Source organism: Abrus precatorius, unplaced genomic scaffold (genome assembly GCF_003935025.1).
Source record: "Abrus precatorius isolate BTA unplaced genomic scaffold, Abrus_2018 Scaffold4, whole genome shotgun sequence".
NCBI classification, from domain to species: Eukaryota; Viridiplantae; Streptophyta; class Magnoliopsida; order Fabales; family Fabaceae; genus Abrus; species Abrus precatorius.
In genome coordinates this window covers 9744158-9769593 of record NW_020874384.1, presented here as the reverse complement: position 1 = coordinate 9769593, position 25436 = coordinate 9744158, and the positions used below count along the sequence as shown (strand labels likewise).

Here is a 25436-nt window from a genome sequence, read left to right as displayed (position 1 = left end):
TTAAGCCAACTCAATTTAGTTGATCTATTTTATTAACTTTAACTAAAATTTGATAATAAAGTTAATTTAAATCTATCTCGTAATTATAATTTAAATTAGTGAACTTTAAAAAAATGTAAAAATTATCTTACACATTTCATCCATAACATTTTAACTTCATCGAAAACAATGAAATCAATTTTGCGTATCTAGATTACTTAGTGTATCTATATGTATAATAATTTTAAATATTTTAAACATTTCTTTGCAAATATTAATTTATAAAATGTAAGATTTATTGATATAAAAATTAATTTAAAAACTCTTATCAAATCAATTAAATTATTAATTATTTCATGCATTATACAAATGTTTTATATTTAAATAATATTTTAACTAAAAATGAAAAAATAATTTATATTACTGTTATTAATAATAAATACTTCAACGTGTTACATAAGAATAAATTAAAGAAATAAATCCTTTAAAACAAAGAAAATAGCTATAAAAATATTTTATTAAAATTAGCACAAATTTGTTTAAATGATACTAAAATTGATTAAAATTATTATAATATTAAAATTTAATTTCTACAAATTTGAAAAATATCTTTAATCGTTCAGTACATCAAAATTTTAAAATTAAAATAAAATTGAAAAATATTTTTAAAAGAAAAATACAAAAAAAGTTATATCACCAGCGTAAGGATGAATTGCTTAACGATGATAAAAGGGCGCCAAAGAAATGCACTGACGTTATTATATTTATCTTGGGAGCGGGTTTAGGGTTTTAGGTTGACGCGGGCGAGGAGGAGCTTTGTCGGAGACATGGCCTTTTGGGGTAAGAGAGCTGATTGTGCTGTGTGTTGTGAGTTCTATCAGTAGCAGCTAACAACAATTGGTTTATGCATCTTAAATATACTCTATTTTTACTGTGCTGCAGGAGTGGAAGTAAAACCTGGAAAGCCTTTTACTCATAAATATGATGACTCCAAAGGACGCCTCCATATTTCAATGGTAATGTAATGTTGTTCAGAAATGTGCTGTTGCTCAATCACACAAACATATTGCTAATAGAATATTTAATTTAGGCCACTTTGGGTTTGGGGACTGCAACTGCAACAACAAAAAGCACACTGCAGTGCAATGTGGGAAACAAGAGCCCTGTGTATTTATGCTCTCTCTATCCGCGAACCACTGAGTCATTGCAATTAAATTTGGAGCTTGAGGAAGTTGATCAGGTTGTTTTCTCTGTAATTGGCCCTCGGAGCATTCACCTCTGCGGTTACTATCTTGCCACTTCCCGCAATCCCCATGTCATTGATGATTCGTATCCTTATTTTCTCATTCATCATTTCCTACTTTGCTTAAACTATTTTTTCATTTTGTTACTGTATTTTTTTACTCATAATTTTATTCAGGACAAATTTGACTCAAAGCATCGCATCAAGTTATTCTTTAGTCGAACTGATCTCTTTTCGCGGATTACTTGATTTTCTTGTTTGTTTCTGTGTCATTTTGTATTAGATTAGATGGCGACGTAGCATGCCTATCAAAACTCCAAAGATAGAATATACTTGTAAATCCATTTTTTCCCTTGTTACGATTGACCTTTTTTCTTGAAATTCTTTTTTCCTTAATCTCCTTGACTACAATGGAAAGGGAATCATATGGGGAGGATATTGCAGATACAGAAACTGAGAGATCTGATTACAGTGACGAAGATGAGTATGAGGATAGTTTTATTGATGATGATGGTGTTCCGGAGGTTTACCCATCATCTCCTCTTTCCAACGAAGGCATGTTCAAATATTTATGTTAATTTCTCAACTAAATGAACAATTATTTTTCTTGATTTTGTCCTCATTTCAAGCCATTAATGTTATATTTGTGACTATTATTTATGTGTTTGATTCCAACTGCAGAGGAAGCTTCTCATGATGACAGACCAAAAGGTAGGAAAGGAAGCCTTCGGCGGCTTAGGAAGAAGTACCACTCGGTAGAGTCAGACGATGATGACTGTCACGAAGAAAAGATAATAGTCAATGACAGTAAGCATGACCAAACCAAAGAAATTGAAAATGAAGATAGCCTACCTATTTCGTCTCTTTATAAGAGTACAGCCACTGGAAAGGCCTTGGACCAGGAAATGGATGATATTGTTGACAGAGGAGCAGGTGATGCCAGCAACAAGAACGGTGAAGATGGTGGAAATAGTATTATCAAATCAAATTTAAAAACTGACAATGTCGTTATAGATATTCAGACGCATAGGTGAGTCTTCTCAATTCTCAGTCAATGTTCAAATACATGTCTGCTTTTATCAGCTTTAAGTTTTAGGGGATAAATTTTTATTTGTTCTTTCCTTTTTTCTGTAAATTATATTTCTACTGAAACAGGGAAGCTGAAAATGTTGGGGATATTAAAAAAATGAGAAAGAAAAAAAAGGGAAAAGAAAAAGAGACTAAGAGTTCCTGTGATGGCCATTCTATCAAACTAGATAACAGTGTAGGAGCTGAGCCAAAAATGGAAAAGGCGACCCAGGATTTTGTGGCAGGAAATGAACAACACCAGCAACATGCTGATCATAAGTGAGTGATTTATGTCTTTGGAGTTTTCGATTGTGGAACTGTTCTTGGCTGAAAAATAATTCATTTTTTTGGTAGAATGAAATGTTTGACTAATATATAAATACACATGCACACACATGAAGAAGACCATGAAATTTCTAAATCAAGAATTCCAGATAAAATGTTGGGTTTAGAGTCTTTAGACTAATTTAGGGTGCTAGAAACATTAAAGGATACCCTGTTTTGAGAAGCATTTCTTATTCTCAAAATAAAATAACAATGTAAACAACCATAAATAGATAATTGCATTTAAAAAATTAATTTTGGCAATTAGGTGTTCTTTGAAATTTCGAGGTGGTGCACTGGTGCTCCTTTTGTGCGCTAGATTTCTTTGTGAAATGTCATTGCCAAGTATCGAGCTAAATGACAATGTGTGTGTTTCAAATAATGCACTGACAGTCCACTAAAAGTACAGAATGATTTATAATTTCACATCTCTGCCTGACTTTTATGGATCTTTGGCTTTGCTTGGCTTTTGGCATTGCCCCCCCACCCCCAGGTATCATATTTTGGATTGGTTACTTATTTACAAAAAAACTCGGATGGTTTTTTCATATTTTTCATTAAGACTCACCCTTGAAAGTATCAGCTCATTTTAAGGAGATCCCAACACAGACTGCTTTTGTTAAGGTCCTCTCCTCTCATAAAAATAATCATCAATTTTATTTTATTTGTTGCTATTTTAGTGATAATCAAAATTAAAGTTTGATACAAAAAAAAGTTCGTGATGTTTTTTGTAACGGGTCTAAAAGCTTCTGCAAATTTTGAATATATATTTGGCTTTTGACTACCTATATGCCACCTCAGTTGAGGATTTTGTTCCTTGACTATGCACCTGCTTTCAAAGGCAATGTTCAGAAAGCAGAGCTAAAAATGACCTTACTTACCTCCTTTTGTTGTGTTACTTGCAGGGGTTTCTGATTTGGTTGTTGATTCTTTTTTGTCTTTGATTTGAAGGGAAACTGTTGATCATGGTCTGGATGAAAAGCCAAAGAAGAAAAGGAAAGAGTGGTCAGAGGAGGGAAGGCTTTCGATTGCTAATGGTGTTTATCACGACAATCTTGTTAATTTGCCTCAGAGAATTGAACACAATAAACAGCACACAGTTAATGGGTGAGTTTTTCTTAACTACTGTTTATATTACCAGATAGTACTTGTGTTTTGCTGATTTGTTTAATAGAGTAACCCTGCAACATGAAATATTTGGTAATGCTGGAGAAGTTGGCAAAAATAAAATATTCTTCATGACCTGGGCATGCAGTAGCAACTCACATACTGGTGTCTTATGCAACAGAGACACCTTAAATGGTGCTTATGCTAGCAGTACTGTTAGGTTGGCCTTCCTAATGACAGTTACTAAGATAATACACGTCTCACATATTTCACAGGAAATTATACTCTGTAAAATGACTATATGCTGATACAAGTATGACATATGAAACTATGGCTCCTGTGGAATTTACCTCTGTATCTATTATGTATTTAGTGCTTCATAAATTGTGCTATTCTGCAGTTACTCTTTTAAAATGTCATTTTCTGAATTGTCCAACCTTCACAACTTCACTCTGCCTTTCTCCACTGTCATTTCCCCTTCAATTTTATTCCAATGTTATTTCACATCCTTTCCAAAAAAAATTGTTTCCTGACATACTTTATCAAATTAGCAGGGATGTTAATATTTCGGACAATGTTGCGTTGCCTTCTACCAAAGTGGATCCTGAAAAGAGTAGAACAAAGAGGAAAAAGAAAGAACAGGTAAACAACGGTGACAAAGGATACCATGCAGATATCATCCAAGAGGACAAAGCCAACTCCCATAATCTGATTCATAAATGTTTTGAAGAAAAAGAGCAACATCAGAAGCTAGCTAATGAGAAGTAAGCATTGGTTTTGTTTATGCTTTTTTATGCAAGGTAATATTGTAATATGTCTAATACATTCTTTAGTGCTGAAATTGAACTGGTGGCAATTAGTAACAAAAACTTCTTAGCAAACTAGTGACCACTGAACATGTTTAAAAATTTCCAAGACTAGCTGGGTGGTTAAATCAATGGGCACTTGAATTGGTTCAAACTTAAATTAAAAAGTGTCCTTATTCCTTGAAGTAAGCAGCAATTAACAAATAAAATTCCTATATCAAATTAAATAAAAATTTGATTTCAAACAGTAAATCTTGTTATTCAGCTCAAGAAATATAAAATAGAAAAGAAGCTAGAAGAGAATCAAATATAAGGAAGAAGCAGCAACTAACAAGGATGAGAAGAAGTGCCTAGCTAGTAGTAATATCAGTTAGAATAATAATTAAAGGAAAAAAAATGTATGGTTTTATGACAAGCCTCTCTTATTGTGATAGCTATTATTATTTTGGTTTTTTAGCCCTTTTCTTCTTATAGAGATTGAAAGGTTGGTGATAGAGATTAATAAACAGCTAAAGTGGGACTTCCATTCTAGTCCAAAAGTCCAGGAATACTCTTTAATTTAGTTGAATGGTGATAAACTTATCTCTTTATGCTATTTTCACTGTTTAAGTTGTCTATAAAGAACACTTTTTTATTTGTTGCTTTTTTTTAGTGTTCTTGTAATTTTTTGAAATTTATGACCCGTTTCATTCATGTTCCATTTTTATTCTATATGTTATGCCAGGTACCCTGAAAATACTATAACCTATTTTGTGCAGTCATCTTACTTAATGTTTCTGATGCAGTGGTGTGGACGGCAGTGCTCACAACTCTCCTGATAAAAATCAATTTGAGGATACAAAAGTTAAGAAAAAGAAGAAAAAGAATAAAAGCCAGGGCAGTTTGGAAGTTGTAAACTCTGATATGCCTGTATCTGTTGAGCAGAGTGGCAAGACTGAGATGATGAAGGGGGACAGAAATAAGAGGGCCGATGCAAAGCCTTCCCAGGTTACATCATTGTCAAATGGACTAGTTATTCAAGAGCTAGAGAAGGGGAAAGATGATGGCAAAATTGCTGTGTCAGGGAAAAAGGTAGTTCTTTTAAATGATTTAAAATATTCGAGTCTTGCTAATCAGTGCCCTAAGGCAGTGGTTAGGAAATCAATAAATAAAATTCTTTTTTTGGAAATCAGGTGAAAAAACATAAGTGACACTTTAATAAAATTTTTCACTTTTAGTTCCTTAGTCAATATCCTGAGGGTATTGGTTAGCTTTTGCCAAAATATTTTAAGCACCTAGTTGCATGAAATCAAACAAAAGGAGTTGCAAAGCCACCAGGATCGGGCTAGTGGTGAGGTGGTTGGGTAGTTTGCATTTGGTCATTCATAGATTCTAATGCCACTGTTGTATTCTCAAATAAAGAGAATTGCAGGTTTGACTTGATTTGATTTCACTAAGTAGTCTTTGGTTAATTGGTTATACACAGATCAGTGTCTACTACACCGGCAAGTTGAAGGGAAATGAAGTAGTATTTGAGTCAAATGCTGGCCAAGCTCCTTACAAATTTCGCCTTGGTAACACCATTTACCAGAACCTTCTGTTACCTCGATGACTCCGTGTGCTTACTAGTTTACCTTTTGCAGGTAAAGGACAAGTTATCAAGGGTTGGGATGTTGGCCTTGAAGGTAGACGTTTAGACGTTTTATCCTTGTTCTTTACCTCGTTCATCTTTTTTTTTTTTTTTCATTGATTAGAGCAATTTCAATAAATTCTCTATTATTTGTTGAATTCCACCTGGGTTTTTTTTAAAAGAAAGTGGATCCACACGATGTAGTGGGACCCATATAAAAATCACCTAATAATAGTAAATATATCAAAAAGAGTGTGTTAATTTTTTCCCATTGAAATATATTCTTTCTTTACATAATATTGTGATATATTTATGTATATATATTCGTGGTCCTCAGGCATGCAAGTTGGAGAAAAGAGAAGACTTATAATTCCGCCATCAATGACGTATGTGATTAAATTCATTTGATAGCATAATTTTCTATGGTCTAACGTCTTTTTTCGGATCCCTGTAACCTTCTCTAACATATACTTGCATCAGGTCTACGAGTGATGGACAGAATGCCAAAATACCATCAAATTCGTGGCTGGTTTATGACTTCGAGCTGGTTAAAGTTCATTGAATGTCTCATCCAAACTGATTATATGGTTGGTTATGTTTTTGGGAGAACGCGGATAAAAATTTTCGTGGAGTCAGGAGGCGATAGGTGGGGCTGTCAAAAACTGAATTCAACTGTATGGGCCGTAGGGTTTTTTTTTTGGGTTGAATCTGTGGTGAATTAGCCCCCAGTGATTAGTTTTTGATCTTGAAGATCGGGTTGACATGCGCAACCAAATCAAAAGTTTTACTTCTTTCATATACCATGTTGAAGACAAATGATACGGCGGGGGAAAGTAATGGAAGTGTTTCATATACATACAACGGGTTGTTTTCCTGGTATGCCAAAAGATAATAAAACCCTTCTCTACAGAACACTAACTTAAAATATTCGATCACAAAATGATCCACGAGTGCTTTAGTTAACAGTTTGGTTAGACCCGATACTAAGATTTATTTGTGATATCTTGTATATGTTTTGTAACAGTCTAACTCAGAAGTGTTATGTAATCCTGCCTAGAAAAATGCCACTACCCCATTTTTGACAAAATAAAACATGGCTAGGACATGAAGAAGATTGGTTAGAAGTTTTCCTTTCCTGTTATCATGTGCAGTAGATAAAAATCGGAACAAATGGGGAAACATGTATATACTCTCGCTTAAGAGATCATCGTCCATCAAAATAATGCACCAGAAGAGAAGTCCAACGTGGATCAGGGGTTGGTTGAGTGCCGAGTTCCTTCATCACTGCTAGGGTGGCCCCCCCTTCAAGTTCCGGTTAGAAGGAAAGAAGGCCATTGGCAATTTGATTGCGTGACGTTGAACATTATCTTGCACTTTCGAGATTAAGAGCTTCTCTCGTGAATTTTTTTCATCCCTTGTTTTGTTTCTGTTGTTAAAGTGCGTGAAGGCATTTGATATATATTTTTTTATATTAAAAATATAACATTTTAATATTTATATAAAAAGTTGTTTCTGGATCAATTTTTTGTCATTATCAAAGTTAAATTGTTTTTAAAATTATTTTTTTAATATAAATTACAGGTATCTTTCACTGGCATCCTGAATTCTAAATTAATCTTTATATTAGGCATTATTTTTTATTTTAATCTTTATAAATAGTAGTATTGTTGTGATTTTAATAAATAATAAGAATCAATTTATATTTTTGATGTAAGAATTAAAACATAAAAAATTAGCTATAAGAACTAAAACTTATAATTTAATTACTTTTAAAAAAAGTAGATCATCATCATATACATAAGTACGTGTGTTCAAATATAAATTCAGTTGATATTATATTTTAGATAATTAATAATTCATTATAAATTGTACATTATATATATATATATATATATATATATTCTTGATATTCAGTTGATATTATATTTTAGATAATTATAATTGAATTAGCCAAATTATTTATGAAAATAAAACACTTGCAATACTTTTTTTTTTCATGAAATTAAGAGAGTTAAAAATATTTATTAAAAAATAATTTTGAAAACATTATTTTTTAAAATTAATTCTAAAAATATAAAAGTGATAAACATTCATTATTTTAATTATATAATTTTAAAGTGTTTACAATCAATGTTAATTTTTTTATTAAAAAATAACACAAGCATGTATACCTTTAAAATATATTGGATATTTAGAATTATTTTTCTTAAAATGGTTCGCTACTATGATTTTAACTCTTTTAGATTGATGGATGATTTTTTTTTATTTAATCCTATTCGATAGTTATTATTTTTTAATATACTGATTAAGTTTTATAATAATTAAAATAAGTTGAGGGGGACGGGGAAGTGTAAAATTGGATTTACTGTCGGAGCAAATCAGCATTTAATTTTAATTAGTTAAGAGTTTAAAAGCGAATAAATAGGAGAGGGTTGAGGATTGATTAGATTTGACGACGGTGGTGTGTGATTGAAGAAAAGAATATTGGTGTAGAGCCGGAATTTGGAAGAGGGTTGGGGAATCGAAATTGAATGAACAGAAGCTGCGGAGAGTGGTAGGGTTTGTGATTGTGATAAAGCGATGAGTGAGAGTAACGGGAACAGCAGGAGGCTTAAGGAGGATCAAGATCTGGGACTGTACTTCTTGGAGGCATGTCGGCGCAGGGAGATGAAAGAGAAAGAGAAAGAGAAAGAGGAAGAGGAAGAGGAGGAGGAGGCACCAAGCGAGCTGAACACAATTAACAGCTCCGGTGGTTTTGTGCTGGTGTCCACAGACAAGCTGTCAGTGAAGTACACCAGCGTCAACCTTCACGGCCACGACGTCGGTGTCATTCAGGCCAACAAGCCTGCTCCTACCAAACGCCTCATTTACTATTTCGAGATTAACGTCAAAGATGCCGGCGTTAAGGGCCAGATTGCCATCGGCTTCACCTCCGAGACCTTCAAGATGCGAAGACAACCAGGGTCAGTCTCTTTCTTTAATTCAAATTCTTTTAACTCTATCCCTATCCTTATCCCTATTCCTATTCCTATTCCTCTTTCGTGTTTGTTAGGTGGGAGGCCAACAGTTGCGGCTATCACGGTGACGATGGTTTGCTTTATCGTGGCCACGGCAAGGGAGAAGCCTTTGGACCAACCTATACATCCGGTGATGTAGTCGGTGCTGGAATCAACTATGCCGCACAGGAATTCTTTTTCACGTAATCTACCTCTTCTCTACTTTCTTCCTTCCAATCTTTTCAAAACTATTAACGTAACTAAATCTATGTTTAATGCCAGTAAGAATGGCCAAGTTGTCGGCTCAGTTTACAAAGACATGAAGGGTCCCCTTTTTCCAACCATTGCTGTTCATAGCCAAAATGAAGAGTACGTTGTGATTCTCTCTCGAAATATTATCCATCTCTTCCTTTTTCATTTGTTTCAGTTGCCACACCCTTAAATATTCTTTACACTAACGTTTAATTAATTTATTCAGCTGCGACCATTCTTTAGCAATTTTCTTTTTCTTTCTGAGACAGGCATTTGATTATCTGCACACATGTTTGAATCCTTGATTATTTTCCCTTCCTTTCATTTTGAAAGTGTTTTTTGTTTCTTTTTACAACCATACTTCCTGGTTAGTTTCAAATAGCAGCTTCTTTTCATCATTAGTTAGGTGTTTAATTTTTCAGGAGTGTGTTTCATTTATCTCTGACAGGGTGTATGTCAACTTTGGGCAGAAACCGTTTACTTTTGACCTAAAGGTAAGAGCCATTTTTATATTTTGTTTATTCTTGAGTATATTTCTTACCTCAGACTTCAGCACGTTGCCCATTTTGCTAATGCAATGACAGTTATTTTATACTTCTTTGTATTTATTAAAGCTTTCAAACCATTGAATTTACTTCCAACTCAGTGACTTAATGGCAAAGCATGACTCTATGAATTGAAATTTGAAACATTATTTTGACAATCATGCTTGTAAGTTGTAACGAGTGTAGATGAAGGTTATAGAGGTGGGACTAATGATAACTTGAATGTTCATGCCAATGGCCATGCTGGCAACAAGGTGATTTTAATGTAGTTTTTTGAGCCAATTTGTTTCACTTTTCCTTGAAACATAGATTTGTCTTCAGGTGAAAAAAGAAACCCTTCCTTCCATGCCATGATTTTGGGATTTGTGCCCCAAGAAATCTTTGCCATGCTCCATTCATAGAATCTTGGTTAGACAAATGGATATAAAATAACCATGAGGTGATAGATTAGATACCCATCAGTAGTTAGTTAGTTACATAGATAATTAGTTAGTTTGATTAATTGGTTGAATAAGGAATGTTGCCTATAAATAACAAGGGAGGTTGAGAGAGATATCTTGTCAATTATGAGTTATGGCTGTTGGCTTGGTAAGTGCAGTACCTTGAAGAACTGTTGAGGGTGTATGTGTGTTATGTTTTATTTGCTGGTATTGGAGCTCCCATGGTGTAGGAGCAGTTTGTAGTGTACACCTGAATGGAAGTAATATTACCTCTGGGTACGCCACCAAAAGGGGTAGATGAAGAAGAAAGAATGTAGGTGGTGGCAGCAGCTATGGAGCAATGCATGTTGAATTGGTTTAAATGGTGGAAATACCTTTGCCTTAAAGCCACATGGCAACATTCAAGACTGCTTTAGTTACAAAATCCTTTTTGGGCCAAAGTAGATTGGCTCAATGCAAGAATATGCGCAACAATGTGAGTCTTTTGCAAGACTACTTGTCACATTTGGGGAGTCTTTTTGAAGAAATTCAAGGAGAAGATGAGAACTGTGCCAAACATGTGTGGTTACCATGTAGAAATGCAGAAGCTTGATCCAAGAGATAAGGAGCCAAAAATCTTAAAATTTGAGACAAGGAAAGGGGCTGAATCCCAAAGAGAGCAACAACTCAATATTTTGAATCAAGAACTAGAATAGGAATGGGTCAATGGGTCCATTTTCTTTGTTTGACCCTTTACAACCCAGTAAAAACTTCAGCACAGCAAGAAAAGAGTTGTAACCAATTAAAATAATACAAAAGAGGGGGGGAGGGGGCAACAATCTGTGAAGCAGTGCGGGATGGACGAGAGAGAAAGCAATAGAAATTATGGGTATGGTGGAATTGGTTGCATGAAGAGGAGAGTGAGGACAACTTTATCCCTTTAATATTCTGACTTGGAATCATGGGAAGGAATGCTTTTGTCACTTTTCCTTCAAATTCTTTATTTTTTCTCTTTCAAAAATCCCTAAAATCATGTTTTTCAAATGTGGTACCACACTGGACCTGATATGTTATTTTTTGCAAAGTTGGGGCAGACATGAATTGAATGATTCGACCAGATTTATGATTCAAACAATTTTGGGTGCAATTCATGGTCTTCATTGATACACCTTATGAGTATAATCTGTATCTATGGTTCCAAGAATCATAGGAAATTGGGACTTAAATTGTGTGATTCCATTAACTGTGATTACAATATGTTTGTTGTTCAGGTAGTGTTCATGGGCTAGTATTTTGAAGTTACCTTTTCCTTTTCCTATTAAATATTTGGTATCCTCAAAGCTGAAAAAAATGTACCCAAATGTGAATATGAGGTTTTCTAGTGGGATAAGAAGTTCTCCACTGAACACTTTGAGGAGAAAACTTTTGTCTTTAGATAACCTTAGCATATGTCCTATGTATTTAAGACAGTACTTGGTAGATCAAATGATTTCAATGTGGTTTACTACATTCATAGAGATCAATGTCATGCGGTTTTCTTGTTAAAAAAGTAATTTGAGTTTATAAAGATACATATGCTATTTACTTTTATTGATCATTATTTTTCTTAAATATTTATATTATTGGATCAGGAATTTGAAGCACAAGAAAGAATGAAGCAGCAACTGAAAATAGAGGAAATTTCTGTGCCACCAAATGTCAGTTACGGGTGAGAGAATTATGTGTAAATAACTTTGGTATTAAACTCTGCTTTTCCATTACATTTTATTTTTAATTGTTTGTGTTCTTTATTTTCAATCTTTTTTAATCTCATGATGCAAACTTGCTTTGAGTTCTAGATGCCCTTGATAACTATGATCTTTCTTGGATCCATATTTGTAGTTAGTATCAAGGTAAGATTACAGAACCAAGGACATAGTTCCTAAGGGTTCATTTGGTGGACACGATGAGAGAACAAGATAGGATAATTTTTCCTATTCTATTTTTGGTGCTTGTTTAATTAATATGAGATAATAACTTTATCCTATGAACTTGTCCTTCTTTATAGAGTGAATTTTATCCTGTGGAGGGGCTTGGATTAGAAATAAACAAGATTATATAACATAATGTATAGAATTTGTTGTTTTGGTATGCATCAAATGTAAAATAAGTTAAAAATCTTTGGTACTCTTGTCCTGTCCTATTCTTATCCAACTCTTATATTTTATCTTTTTCTATTCTATCATATCTACCAAACAAGCCTCAAGGCTTTGTAATTATGGATTTAAGTGAAAATTTCTATTACATTGCCCCCAAATTTATCTATGTTACAAATAGGACCCTGGTTGATGAAAATGCAATTATTAGTTTTTGTTTGAAGCAGATGCCAGTAAACCAGTTTCTTTTTCAATTGCAATTTCTCCCAAGGAAAAAGTTGATGGTCAAGAGATTTTTGTTTTTTGACTTCATAAAATATTATAATTTTATAGCATATGGAATTGTGTCATGTTGTCTAGTGTTTTTGGAAGTAGATTTATGTTTCTAATTTATTTTCTAGTGTTGTCTTATACTATTGATAAAAAGGGAAAAATTTAGTGATGATTATGAATGCATCATGTAACTTTAATTTAATTTGCTGTTGGTTAAGTTATTTTTTCCCGCTTTTGACATTTTCTAACTACTTCCTTAAATTGTGTGGTTGCTGGAGCATATTCTGTAAGATATCTTCCTAGAGGTTCTAGAGTGTGTTTTTTCCTTTTTAATGTTTGCAATATAACTAGCGTTTGTAAAATGGCAACACCCGGGCATGGCAGAAATTTGACAACATACCCACATAAAGGCTATGGTATGGCAGTTCTAATATGCTGGGCCTTGTGGTGCTGGCTATGCTTATGGTGGAAATGAGTGCAGCTGAACTGACGCATTCTTCTTCTTCATGATATAAACCATGACCCATATATGAACTCCTAAAACTGAAAGATCACCTCTTCAGTCATCTAGGGGACTCTCATTTTCACAAGTTTTCTTTCCTTTTCCTTCTCAAGCAGTGACCTCCATCTCAGGTGTCCATTTTCCAGCTACCTTCTTCAGCACCTCACCTCCATCTCTCTCTCTCTCTCTCTCTTCCCGTTTCTTTTTCTCTTCCATTTTGCTGCTATGTTCTTGTGTGAACCCACCTCCATTTCTAATCTCTTTTTGTTTCAATCAATTTTGCCCTTCTTATGTTTTTTTTTTTAATCTAATTTAGTTACTCTTTTTCTGGCTTCATTTTTATTCTGCCCTCCCATTTTTCTTGTAAACTTATGAGATTTATGACATTATTTTTATGAATTATGATATTTTTAGTTTTGTGTTCTTGACATACCTCTTTTTATTTTTTATTTTTTTTAATTAGCTTCTTCAGTTTCTCAGGTATGTATATATTATACTTTTAGGCTTAATTATATTTTTGGTCCCTTTAATTTAGGTTATGTCCGATTTTGGCCCTTCAAGTTTTTTGAGCTAATTAACCCCCCATTGATTTTCTTTTATCTAAAATTCCTAAATTTTGATTTTCTACTCCCAATTGTTACAAATTAAATTGATTAAATTGTCATTTATTCAAATTTAATCCTTTTTTTTAAAACCTTACAGTTTCTATCTGCAAGTGAGTCCTAATATTACATCTTGTAAAACCCTTTAAATTTTATTAATTGTTTATTAATGTTTTTACTTTTGAATTTGTAGAATCATTTCATGCTACAATTCCATCACAAATCCTCCAAAAAATTAAATTAAAAGTAAAGAATTGAGGGTTTAAAGCAAAAGAAAATCAATTGGAGACTAAATTTGCACAATTTTAAAAGTAGTGGGGCTTAATTAGTTCCAAAAAAAAAAACTTGTAATGGAATTTTTGGCAAAATCGTCCATAGCCCAAACTAGAGGTACCAAAAGTGCAACTAAGCTGTATTTTTATTATAGCCACCATGCTTCTGCCTTAGGCTGCAATGCTGTCCACCAATTTTTATGGTGGATTTTTGGCTTGCTGCCATGAACCACTCTCAGCTATTAATTACAATGGATTGTCAGTAAAATTTCCTGAGATTCTGGAAGGTTATTTATAGTTGCAAGGATTGGGATTTAGATTTACTAGGAAATGGTGGGTTCTTTGATGTAAAAAAATTAGTTGCTAAAATATAAAACACAACTTTAAGGTTGGTTGCAATGACTAATTGGTCATAGACTTGTAGTTAGGGTAATAAAAAGAAAAGGGGGAATATATCATGGCTTTTATATGGGCAAAGGGTGAGTTATAGCTTTATTCTTCAGTTACTAACAGTATTCTTGAGTGCTAGCCAGAGAAGGAAAGAGAAAATAAGACAGTGAGATAACAGAATACCATATATTGAGTACTTCTTAATTCTAATATATGAACTGGGGTTTTACCTGTTGTTTTTAATAGATCTAATCTTCATCTTGTATTTTATTGAGAGAAATTTAACCCACAAACGTAACTAGAAGAATAGATGATCAACTAGTTGTAAAATAACATGATTGAGACTGCTAATAAGCTCAACCACAGGTCCTATGAGAAATTCAATGCAGACTACAAAAACTTATTATGGTCTACTAATTTACTTGGAAATATAACCCTTAAGTGAAGGAAGACTTGTCATATTTGGTACACTGTAGCTTTTTGTGGTTTAGGAAGGTTGAAATTAATCTGTTTAACTTAGCTGTGTGACACCCATCACTTTTCAATATTAATAAGAAAGTAAATATCCATTGATATTTCCCAATTTCCATTTTTTTTTTTTTTTGTTTGCAGAATTGTCCGCTCCTACCTGCTGCACTATGGCTATGAAGATACATTGAATTCATTTGATGTGGCTAGTAAGAGTACTGTTCCTCCTATATACATAGCTCAAGAAAATGGAATTGATGAGCAGGAAATAACATATGCATTAAATCACAGAAAGACTCTGCGGCAGGTACAGTATCCATCAAATTTAAATTATATTCAATTCTTAGGTTAGACTTTAAGAATTACAATTTCAGCTACTGATGACAAAAGATAATTCCATATTTCATATTTTATTGTCAACTATCTATGTCGCTTGCATACTTAAAAAGTTATCGCTGTTACTGGCACCAACATAGTAGACAACAACAGCTGCTATTGCGGCGGAGTGGCTCCTTGTCGCTATTTCAAGTGCATAGCGTCGCAGTTTAGTGTAGCAGCTGGAGCAGCATGCATCATGGCCAAAATTGCAGCTGTCGTGTTGCAGCCGCTATTTGATATACGACAAAAAATGTCAAAATTTACCCTTGTTCCCCCTTTACATTGTCAATTTCTGCATGCTGTTGTATCATTTGAGCTCTATTCTTGAACCCTAAATGCTCTCATTCACCATCTTTGACAACTTCTACTTCATCCAGCAAGCTTCACAGTTCACAGTAGCTGATGTCCTTTTCTGGCCATCATTTGAACTCATTTCTGATGTGACCCATTTGTGTTAGGCACTACTTTTCAACCAAAATCTGACTTTGCTCACTATATCCAGCCAATTTATAGTCATCTTCTTCATTGCCAGCAAGACCCACACATTTTCCGGCGAGACCATCTGTATTAGGGGCTTTTTCCAGTGAGATCACTTTGTTTTGTTCTATTTTTCTTCTATGTTCAGTTCTGTTCTGACTTCTGAGAACTCCTCCAAACGTTTGAAATGTGAAATCTTCAGCATATATATGTGTAGCATAATCTATATTTGGTGTATTTTAAATTTTTTGAGTAGTAGTTGTCAAGATGTCCCACATTGGCTAATATTAGAGAAAGAATACGCCTTATAAGGACTATGGTAGTTCTCTTCCTATGAGCTAGCTTTTGGGAGTGAGTGAGATCCAAGTTTCTTAACATGGTATCAGAGCCTATCTAGTTTGAATGTTGGACTGCCCACAAATGTCTATTCCTATTGGGCCATCTGTGCAAATGTCTAGTCCTACAAATTTTAAACACTAGATGTTCAGTCTTGGGCGTGAGGAGAGTGTGTTAAGATGTCCCATATTGGGTATGATTAGAGCTAGAATACTCCTTATAAAAGGTTAGGGTAATCTTCTTCCTATGACCTAGTTTTTGGGAATTAGGCCCAAGTTTCTTAATATGGTATCAGAGCCTACCCAGTTTGAAGGTTAGACTTTATTTGCCATTCCATTTTAGTATTTTTGGAGTTGACCACTCCATGCCACTATTTGGGGTATGGGCACCAGTCACAATGCCACTACTCACCGAAGTTGTCTATTAGAATTTCAGTTCAATTTAGAATTTTGATTTACATCTCAATTGTAAGTTAGTCCCAAGCATAAATTCTGTCTTTTATTTCCAATTTTAGCAAATTTGGAATTGAAATTCAAGTAACCTGTGATTCCAATGCTATCATACCAACAGATTCTAATAATTAAAAAAAATGTTACCTTGTTTTCTTTCTATTTCCCATAATCAAAATGTTGTGAAAGGAATGATGAAAACGATGTTATCTTGATTTAGTGTATGCATGTGAGGTGTTAAATGATGAGCCCTCAACAAATATGACTGATTGCATAAGGGCATCTTTTTTCCGTTACTGTTCTAGTTAATACTTAATTTGTTTTCTTTTGTCAATTTCATGGAGTCATAAAACCACTCAATCTTTTCAAGGCAAGCATGGAACTTGAATGTGGTTATATACCTACCTGCATTACCACACTGAAAAAAAATTCAAAAGTATAAGCTTTTAGTCTTGTTCAAATTCCTATTTTTTTCTCAATGGGAATTAGGAAGATGCCAGTGGATTTTATAAAAATAGTAAAAATGATTTTTCCTGTGTTTGCTATTTTCTTAACATTTTGAAATAGAAAATCTAATGAGAACAATATGGCATTTTTTGTAACTACTAATTAAAACATATTAACTGAACATATTCATGATAATCATAAAACAAGTCTAACCATACACCTTTGTAATAATAACAATATGATATTTTCTTTCAAGCCAATATTTTCTGTACACGTGTCTTCTATCTGTTGAATTTACTATAATTCTCAATTATGATATATTTTCATTGTCAGTGCTTTTAGGACTTTCTATCATTTTTCAGGGAGTTAGGCCTTCATATTTTCACACAAATTAATAGATGTTATTGTGATAAATTGGTGATTTACAATCTTAATTGGCTTACTTCTTTTTTTTTGGTTCAATGAAGCTAATCAGGAATGGGGAGATTGATGTTGCATTTGGTAAACTGCGTGAATGGTATCCACAGATTGTTGAGGTGGGCTCTCTCAGATTATTATGCTTGTCTGCACAGTTGTGTATATCCTGTTCTGGTGCAAAGCTAACTCCAATTTAACTGTGATTAAAATGCAATCATGTCTGCTACTATGGCATATTTATGATCTTTAATCTATTTTTTAATAATATGTTTTGATTGATTCTTTATAAAAGAAATATTGATGCTGATTATAGGTTATAATGCCATGCTGTGCTTGTATTGTTGATTGTGTCATATTCTGTTTATAGATGGAATCAGAACATAATGGAGGTTATGCTGCGCTTTGTTTTCCTCTGTTGTTTACACTTTCTGCTTTTATGAAGATTGAAAACTTATTTGCTCATGAATTTGTGGTTAGGTGGATACTGGTTGTTGGCACTAGTTCTTTTCTCTGTCATTCTTGCTTTACCAAATCTATCCAAGGTTACAGTCCATGGCCATGTTGACCCAGATTTTCATGATGAAATATTTTTGGTCCTCAAATCATAGTTCTAATTTATTTCCCTTTTTCAAAGTATCCAAATAACATAGATCATATTATGTATGGGGTTCTAGATTTGATATTACTCCTCTGTAAGATCTTTCATTATATTTATATCATGCGTCATGACAATCCTTTCCTTTTTTTTTTTTGGTGGATGATGACAATCCTTTCTGGTTGCTGCAGGAGAATACATCAGCTACGTGTTTTCTGCTTCATTGTCAAAAATTCATCGAATTAGTCCGGGTATATCCTTTCAATATTTAGTTTTGTAACTATAGGAAGTATGTCCTATTTTATTCCGGCACTTCATTAGTATGTGGTTTTTCTTTAATGTTTTTCATTTTCATTTGATAGTAATCTTAAATGAGGAATTAGACTGTTAATTTCCATGGTTTGCTCTGTTAATTAGTTTCGTTTGTTAAAATGCCAATTGTATACTTAATACTTTCGATGGTCTAGCTTTTATTCAAAATCCCTAGATAATGAACGGAAATTGAATAATGTATTGAAATTTTAATGTTTCTGTATGCAATATTTAGGTTGGAGCACTGGAGGAGGCTGTCAAATATGGAAGGATAGAATTGTCGAGTTTTTTTGGGTTGCCTGTCTTTGAGGATTTAGTTCAGGTGATTTTTCTTATCAATAATTAGAAATATTTCTGCTTCACTTGTATCCCAAGGGGTTGCTTATCTGTCGCATGAAGAATATGGACATTCTAATCTGATGTTTGACTAGATAAACCCGAGCACTCTCATCTCCCCTTTGTTGCATGTGAGCAAAATCTCATATAGTCAAGATCATTTTGTAAGCAAGAGAGAGGTGTTTCCTGTTTGTCTACTCTTATTGTTGCATGTGCATGTTGGTACTGATATTTGATTTGCCTTTCGATTCATTATTACGTAGGACTGTGTTGCTTTGCTGGCATATGAGCGACCTTTGGACTCCCCCGTAGGCTATCTTCTAAAAGACTCGCAGCGTGAAGTTGTAGCTGACACAGTAAATGCCATGATATTATTAACAAATCCCAATATGAAGGAATCAAAACATTGCTTGCACTCTTATCTTGAGAGGTTGCTTAGACAGCTCACTGCGTGCTGCTTGGAGAGACGATCATTGAATGGAGAGCAGGGGGAAGCTTTCCAACTTCAGAGAGTGCTTAGCAGTAGTAGAAGAGGCTAATACCGGGTCACATTGTCTATTACTGCTTACGAATCCCCAGGATTTGTAACAATGCCAAATGATCAAATTGATCTTAGCGTCTCGTATACTGTGGAGTCCCCCATCCTTTTACTGCTCGATGCATGCTCCTTAGGGGGGTCTCTATAATGCACGTAAGCTTGTATCCTCCTCATTAAAACAAAGAAATTGAACAAAGCAATGATTTCACGTCCAAAAATTTGTTAAAAATATATGAACATGTTCGGATGCATGTGCAAATGTGTATATTATTGTAGTGCAAATGACTTTCTCCTAAATTTGATCATTCTTTTCTCGTGAATTTGTGATTCAATATTAAGTCTCTTGAAATGATAGTTACGCGTACTGTATGTGTTGAATCTTGACCGCCCAAAGCTAGGGTTCTTTTTATGTGGTAATGGGGAACTATAAGGAATGCCTACGTGACCCATTTAGTGGTTCAATTAATTTCGAAATGGGAATGTGTCTCCTTAAATTAACATTGGCATTTTAAGAGAAAAAAAAAATTGAGAACTTGATAAAATTGCGTTTACTCGAAACGGAGTTAGCACGTAATGAAGTAATGAAAAAAGATTGCATTCGTGAAAAACAATTTTAATTTCATTAAGACTTGTGCAATGAAATTTTAAACGTATAATCAGACAAGCCATAACAGTAAGAGGAGAAAATGACTTTAATGCATTTGGTGATGTCAATAACTTATAACTATTGGATGAAGATGAATGATTCTTATTTTAAGAATGAGCAATCTTTCGAATAAATAGACAAAAAAATCGGAACCCTCCCATCTTAATTCAACGATTCTGAATAATTACTGCATCAACTATACCATCTTTTCAATTGCACCAAATCTGGATCTAGAGAAGGATGTTTACTTTTGAATCACATGTTATAATGTAATTGAGCAGACAAAAAAGGAAAGCATGCGATTTTGGTCTGACAATGAATGAGTCTTTGTTTGGCAAACCTCTAAAATCATTCTTTCTTGTGCCATTTTTTAATGTAAATTTTGCGCTTAAAACTATTTTAGATACACATATTTAACATGTTCAATGATTTAAAATGCATTTTCGGTAGAGTTGCATTAAGCTGCTCTACCACCACTAAAAGGAATTACAATGTTACCATTTTTCCATCACAAAGATGAAAGCGGAGAAATCTTTAATGATGTAAAACCTTATATTTAATTCTGACGTATCACGTATACAATTTTTCAAGATGAAGAAGTAACTACTAATAGTAAGGTTCTTTAAAGAAAACTACGTATATGATGCAACATATGGCAAAAATAATGATAAAAACATCAATAGTGAGGGCAGAAACTGCTTGATCACTAAGGTCCATGTTCCTTCCACCAAGGCGGTCAACCATGTCTGGAACAGATTCCCAGTTCTTCACTTCTTGCTCATAGGGATCCTCTAACTTCATTCTCGTCTTCTCTGCTTGGCGGCTAGCAGCCTCTTGAGCGAGGGTCCAATCATAAAATCTTCGACTCTCATCGTTGCTAAGAAGGTTATAAATCTCTCTCAATTTCATGAATTTTTCTGAAGCAGTTTTGAGAGGAAGAGAAGTAGTGTCTGGATGGTACTCCTTTGATAGTCTCCGATAAGCAACTTTAATTTCTTCTAAATCTGCATCTGGTGATACTCCTAAGAATCTGCACGTTCATTCATTCAATCATGTCATCACAGTTAATAAGTAGAAACAGAAGAACTATTAAAACTATCATAGCAACGATGACAAGTTATAGTGACTCACTCGTAATGAGAACCTGAAGAAGTGGCGAGCAAATCAGCAAAGTTTTCACCCAACAGGTTATTGGCGCTGTTTTGTTGGTGTTGAGTATCGTTACCTCCAATCCAACCTTCATCTTCATTGTCCCAATGGATTCTTGTGTCAACTCCAGGGGGTGCTCTCTGGGGTCTGCGCGTGCTCGAGGCTTGAACCTGCAAAGTGCTGTAACGGGTGTTTCTGGTTTCTCCCCTCAAACCCTTTCCTCTCAAAGCCTTAGGCTGATTTCCTAATATCACAGCACTGTATAACACAACCCGCGGAGCTGCTGTGGAAGCCATGGAACAAATCATTGGTAAGCTTTTCACAGCTCATATCAAAGTACATATGTGGTCTACCTTCTCTTACACTTCTTGTGGTTCACACACCTCTTCTAAATTCACACTTTGTCTCCCTCTGCCCTTGTCATCTACCCAATTTAGCCATCTCATTGCACTTTTATTCAGCATTCAAAATAAATATTAGTCAGTGTCTTGCCTTAAAAATTTAAGGCAAATTTTTATCAAAAAGTATAATATGTATATATATTTATAATTTTTAATAAATTTTTATTTATTTATTAACTTTTTAATTAATACTCTGAAGATATTATTTGAAACTTCCTAAATTTAATTTTGATTCATTTTAACATTTTTTAGTTAGTGTTATTATACCCGAACTCAATTACAAGTGAAGTCTTTTATTATCATTATTTTAACAAAGACCAATGAAGATAAATTTGGTGAATAAAAATTTTATTAAATTAATGTTGTTTGGTTTTGAATATATCATGAGTTTTATTTTGAATCATAAATATTTTATTGAATAAAATTCTTTAATTTTATATTTTAAACCTTTACTTAGTTGAAAAATACTACACGTGTAACACAGGGAATGGTGAGTATTGTATAGACGAAAGTTGTGTGCCTTCAAGTCTTGTCCCGATTAATTCACTCAACTTGAATGATTCAGGTCAGGTATATGGAAAATTTTTCCCAAAAGGCTCTGAGTCAAAGATTGACTATCAACTTAATTATTTTTAGAAATACAATATTTATATTTTTGTATTCATTTATTTATATTTATTTTTTTCTATCAAATTACCTGTCACTTTTTTTATATACTCGTCCAACACTCAAAATTTGAGTATAAGCCAATCATTTTCTCTTATAATAATCACAGCAGGAAGAATAAGCCAAAAACAACTGTCTGAGGAGCTGTTTTCTTTGCCAGTTATGTTTGAATGATGATCGATAAATTGTTCCATGACTTGTGTGATTGTGCGTAGTATGAGGGTCTATAATCAAATTGAAAAAGAAAAAAGAAAAAGGAAAAAGAAAGAGAATGAAGCTAAAGACACAACGTTCAGCTGTTGCATTCAACTTATTGGAATCCATAACAAGAGAAAAGCTTGAGCATGTGATTAGACAAGACAGACGACAGAGAGATGCATCATTAACTGTTTCAAGAAGCAGTGCAAATAGGAGTTCCGTCTGTATTATAAAGGGTACAGCGAGTGGGTGCAAGGCAGCAGTTGCATGTTGGAGCGAGGTGCTTATCACCTGAAGATGGGCAAGTCATGTAAGCCGCATCGTAGCATATTTGTGGGCAAAATTTAGCATCCACTTTTCTCATATTATTGTCTCCCAGAAGAATTGCACCTGCACACATCAATACTTAGTAAAGTTAGTAGTTTATTTTAAAAATATAAATATACTTTAATTTATAAAATAATAAATAAATTATAAAAATTTATTTAAACAGAATATATAATAATCTCTCAAATTTACAGTATCATAATTTTTGCTATGCTTTATAAATTAAGAAAGTATTTTATATTTTCTAATACATACAATAATTATCACAATTAATTTTATATAAATAGATAATGAAAGTAGTGATTTATTTGAAAAAATATTTTTTTAATTTCTAAAGTATAAAAAAATTATAATTGTAAATTTAAAAAAAAATATAATATTTTTTCAAATTTACATATAAACAAGCAACTAATAATTAATAGTTTATTTATTTCCTTCATTTTTATTTCCTCTTGCCAAGCACTTAAATTAAGGAACCAATTGTCCTAAAACCATAATAAAAGGAAAAAACAAACGTGTGTGTGTGTGTGTGTTGCTGAAAGAAAGAGGTGCTGGGCTCATGATCAATACCGCAGACGAAGACAAGAAGGATAACCCCAATCTTGTTGAAAGCCATGTTTCTTTTAGCAACTTCGGTGCATCTTATCGCTCTTATTTATAGTATGAACTCTGAATAGTAAGTAGTTCTGTTTGGTATCAAACAATTTTGTACAAGGTTTGAAGGAAACAATTTCTTCATATTCTAGATTGGATACATAATAAACTTTAAAAAAAAGAAAAGATTTTGACGGAAATCACAGGTAAATGGTATTGGACACATGATGGCCAAACACTAATTAATAATTATTGTCTGCAGCATTTGAAATAAGGTGTGTGCTGTGTTGTATCTTAAATTTTTTTTTTACTACAGAAATCAAAAAATTTATACCAATGACAAATTGAAAAAATATTATTATATATAATTTATTTAAAATTATATTATTTGCTACATGATTCTATTATTATTATATATATATTGTATATTAAATTTTTTATTTTATTTTTCTATCATTTTTAATAAATTTTTAGTTTTAAATAAAATATAATTTATATTTAAGTAATTTTTATTTATTATAAATAAAAAATTATAACATAATATATATAATATAATAATTAAATATTAATAATAATAAAATTAAGAATATAAAAATATATTTTATTTTTAAATTTTAGTTTATTTAATTTTGATTACGTTCTATTAAAGACTTAATTGCTGTTCAACTTATTTAAATACAATAAATATTATTAAATAAATTTATTATTTAAATATTATTAGTTAGAATTTTTCATATATGATACCTTAAAATTTTTTAAGAGTAACACAAAATTTACCTTTAAAATATATGAAAGATAATTTTTTCTTTAGTCAACATCAAAGTTCGCTGAATTGATCAATGAAAGGTATCAGCAGCAACCAGCAACCAGCAACCTAATCTAATCCCACCTAAACCAACACCTCAAAAGATAGACTTACATTTATTAGTAATATTAAGCTAAACATTTACATCATTTAATATTATTTTATATAATTTATATATTTGTAGGTATATTATTTAAAGTTTTAATATTTTTATATTTTAAAAATATATATTCTGTTAAAATAAAGTAATGCAATATGATATTTACTAATTTAATTTTTAAAATTTTTCCGTTAAGAAATGGAAAAATATTGGAGTTATGCAGTTTGAAAACTTGTGTTCCAGAGCTTATCGCTCATAATTTAATATTTGAAAAAAAGGTTAGTAGTATTTGATAATTGTAAAAAAGAAAGAGCTATTTTATTTTAAAAGTTAGTTTTTAAAAAATTTATTAAATTAGCATTTAATTTATAGTTTTTAATTATTTTATTTTATTTATATTATTATTTAAAAAATAAATTTTTTTCTTTGTTCAATTATAATGTTACTTATTTTTTCATTCATTTAATATATTTTAACTAATTTTACTAAATAATTTTAATTTAATTAACTACTTATAAAATATAAGATTTCACATATAAGTTTTCAACCAGTTTATCAACTTATGTTATAAATTATAATTTAGCTATTTCTATTAAATAGGTCAAAATAATGTTTAGTTTATTTTATCGATTGATTTCATTTAAACACAACCAACATGTTTTACTAAACATAGCCAATAATTTCATTTAATTTTCTTACAGTCAACTCTTACATCTTTATCTTAGGATTGATGAGAAGAGAAAAACAAAATATATTACATAGTGGAACAATTACTTTTATAAATTTTTGATGGTGCTTATCCACTTTTATTTATTTTAACCTAGTGAAAAGTCAAAGGAAAGAAACGACTAACTTGTTAAAAAAATATCATTCAACTTAACACATAGCCCTAAGATGTGATAGATTGGTTTGAGATTTTTACTGGCGGAATAAAAAAATTTCATTTTGACTAAATACTATTTCATAGTTAAGAGATAATGTTAATAATTTTCATTAATAAGAGCCACAACATTTGACAACAACTTGAAGAGTAACAATTAATCGTTGTATAAAAATGCAAATTGAAGATAAATTGTAACAGTCCTTCACATTTAAGTTTTAATATTTTATTATTTCTATTTTGTAATATTTGCCTATAAAAGGAGCTTCACACTACATGTAATGTATTGATTTCAGGTTGAAGTATTGTAAGTGATATAGTAATTTTTGTTCTTCTCGTTTAATCTTAAAAAATATAATGTTCAATTGATAACAAAGTGATAGAGAGTGACATTG

At 32.4% G+C, this 25436-nt stretch overlaps 3 protein-coding genes across 4 annotated transcripts; 2 read left to right on the top strand and 1 right to left on the bottom strand.

The window, feature by feature from the left end:
* The first annotated feature begins 690 nt into the window (after positions 1-690).
* Positions 691-7087, top strand: LOC113866094 (peptidyl-prolyl cis-trans isomerase FKBP43-like). Its single transcript, XM_027500984.1, has 13 exons — positions 691-819; positions 922-995; positions 1070-1308; positions 1641-1777; positions 1904-2252; positions 2378-2569; positions 3566-3721; positions 4273-4485; positions 5313-5598; positions 5993-6080; positions 6150-6191; positions 6474-6522; positions 6617-7087. The coding sequence occupies exons 1-13, from the start codon at positions 807-809 to the stop codon at positions 6696-6698; spliced, it is 1920 nt and encodes a 639-aa protein (XP_027356785.1). The 5' UTR covers positions 691-806; the 3' UTR covers positions 6699-7087.
* Positions 7088-8556: 1469 nt separating this feature from the next.
* Positions 8557-19590, top strand: LOC113865127 (ran-binding protein M homolog). 2 transcript variants are annotated; one of them, XM_027499504.1, is made up of 10 exons: positions 8557-9099; positions 9189-9335; positions 9415-9501; positions 9833-9878; positions 11980-12056; positions 15135-15297; positions 17545-17613; positions 18281-18334; positions 18637-18723; positions 19001-19519. In XM_027499504.1, the coding sequence occupies exons 1-10, from the start codon at positions 8717-8719 to the stop codon at positions 19274-19276; spliced, it is 1389 nt and encodes a 462-aa protein (XP_027355305.1). In that variant the 5' UTR covers positions 8557-8716; the 3' UTR covers positions 19277-19519. The 2 variants fall into 2 exon arrangements, with proteins under 2 accessions (XP_027355305.1, XP_027355304.1); XM_027499503.1 differs by having other exon boundaries at positions 8559-9099; positions 18281-18340; positions 19001-19590.
* Positions 19591-20345: 755 nt separating this feature from the next.
* On the bottom strand, positions 20346-21418 carry LOC113865391 (NAD(P)H-quinone oxidoreductase subunit T, chloroplastic). The gene is made up of 2 exons (XM_027499895.1): positions 21053-21418; positions 20346-20951 (listed from the first exon to the last, which is right to left on the bottom strand). The coding sequence occupies exons 1-2, from the start codon at positions 21376-21378 to the stop codon at positions 20528-20530; spliced, it is 750 nt and encodes a 249-aa protein (XP_027355696.1). The 5' UTR covers positions 21379-21418; the 3' UTR covers positions 20346-20527.
* Positions 21419-25436: the final 4018 nt, after the last annotated feature.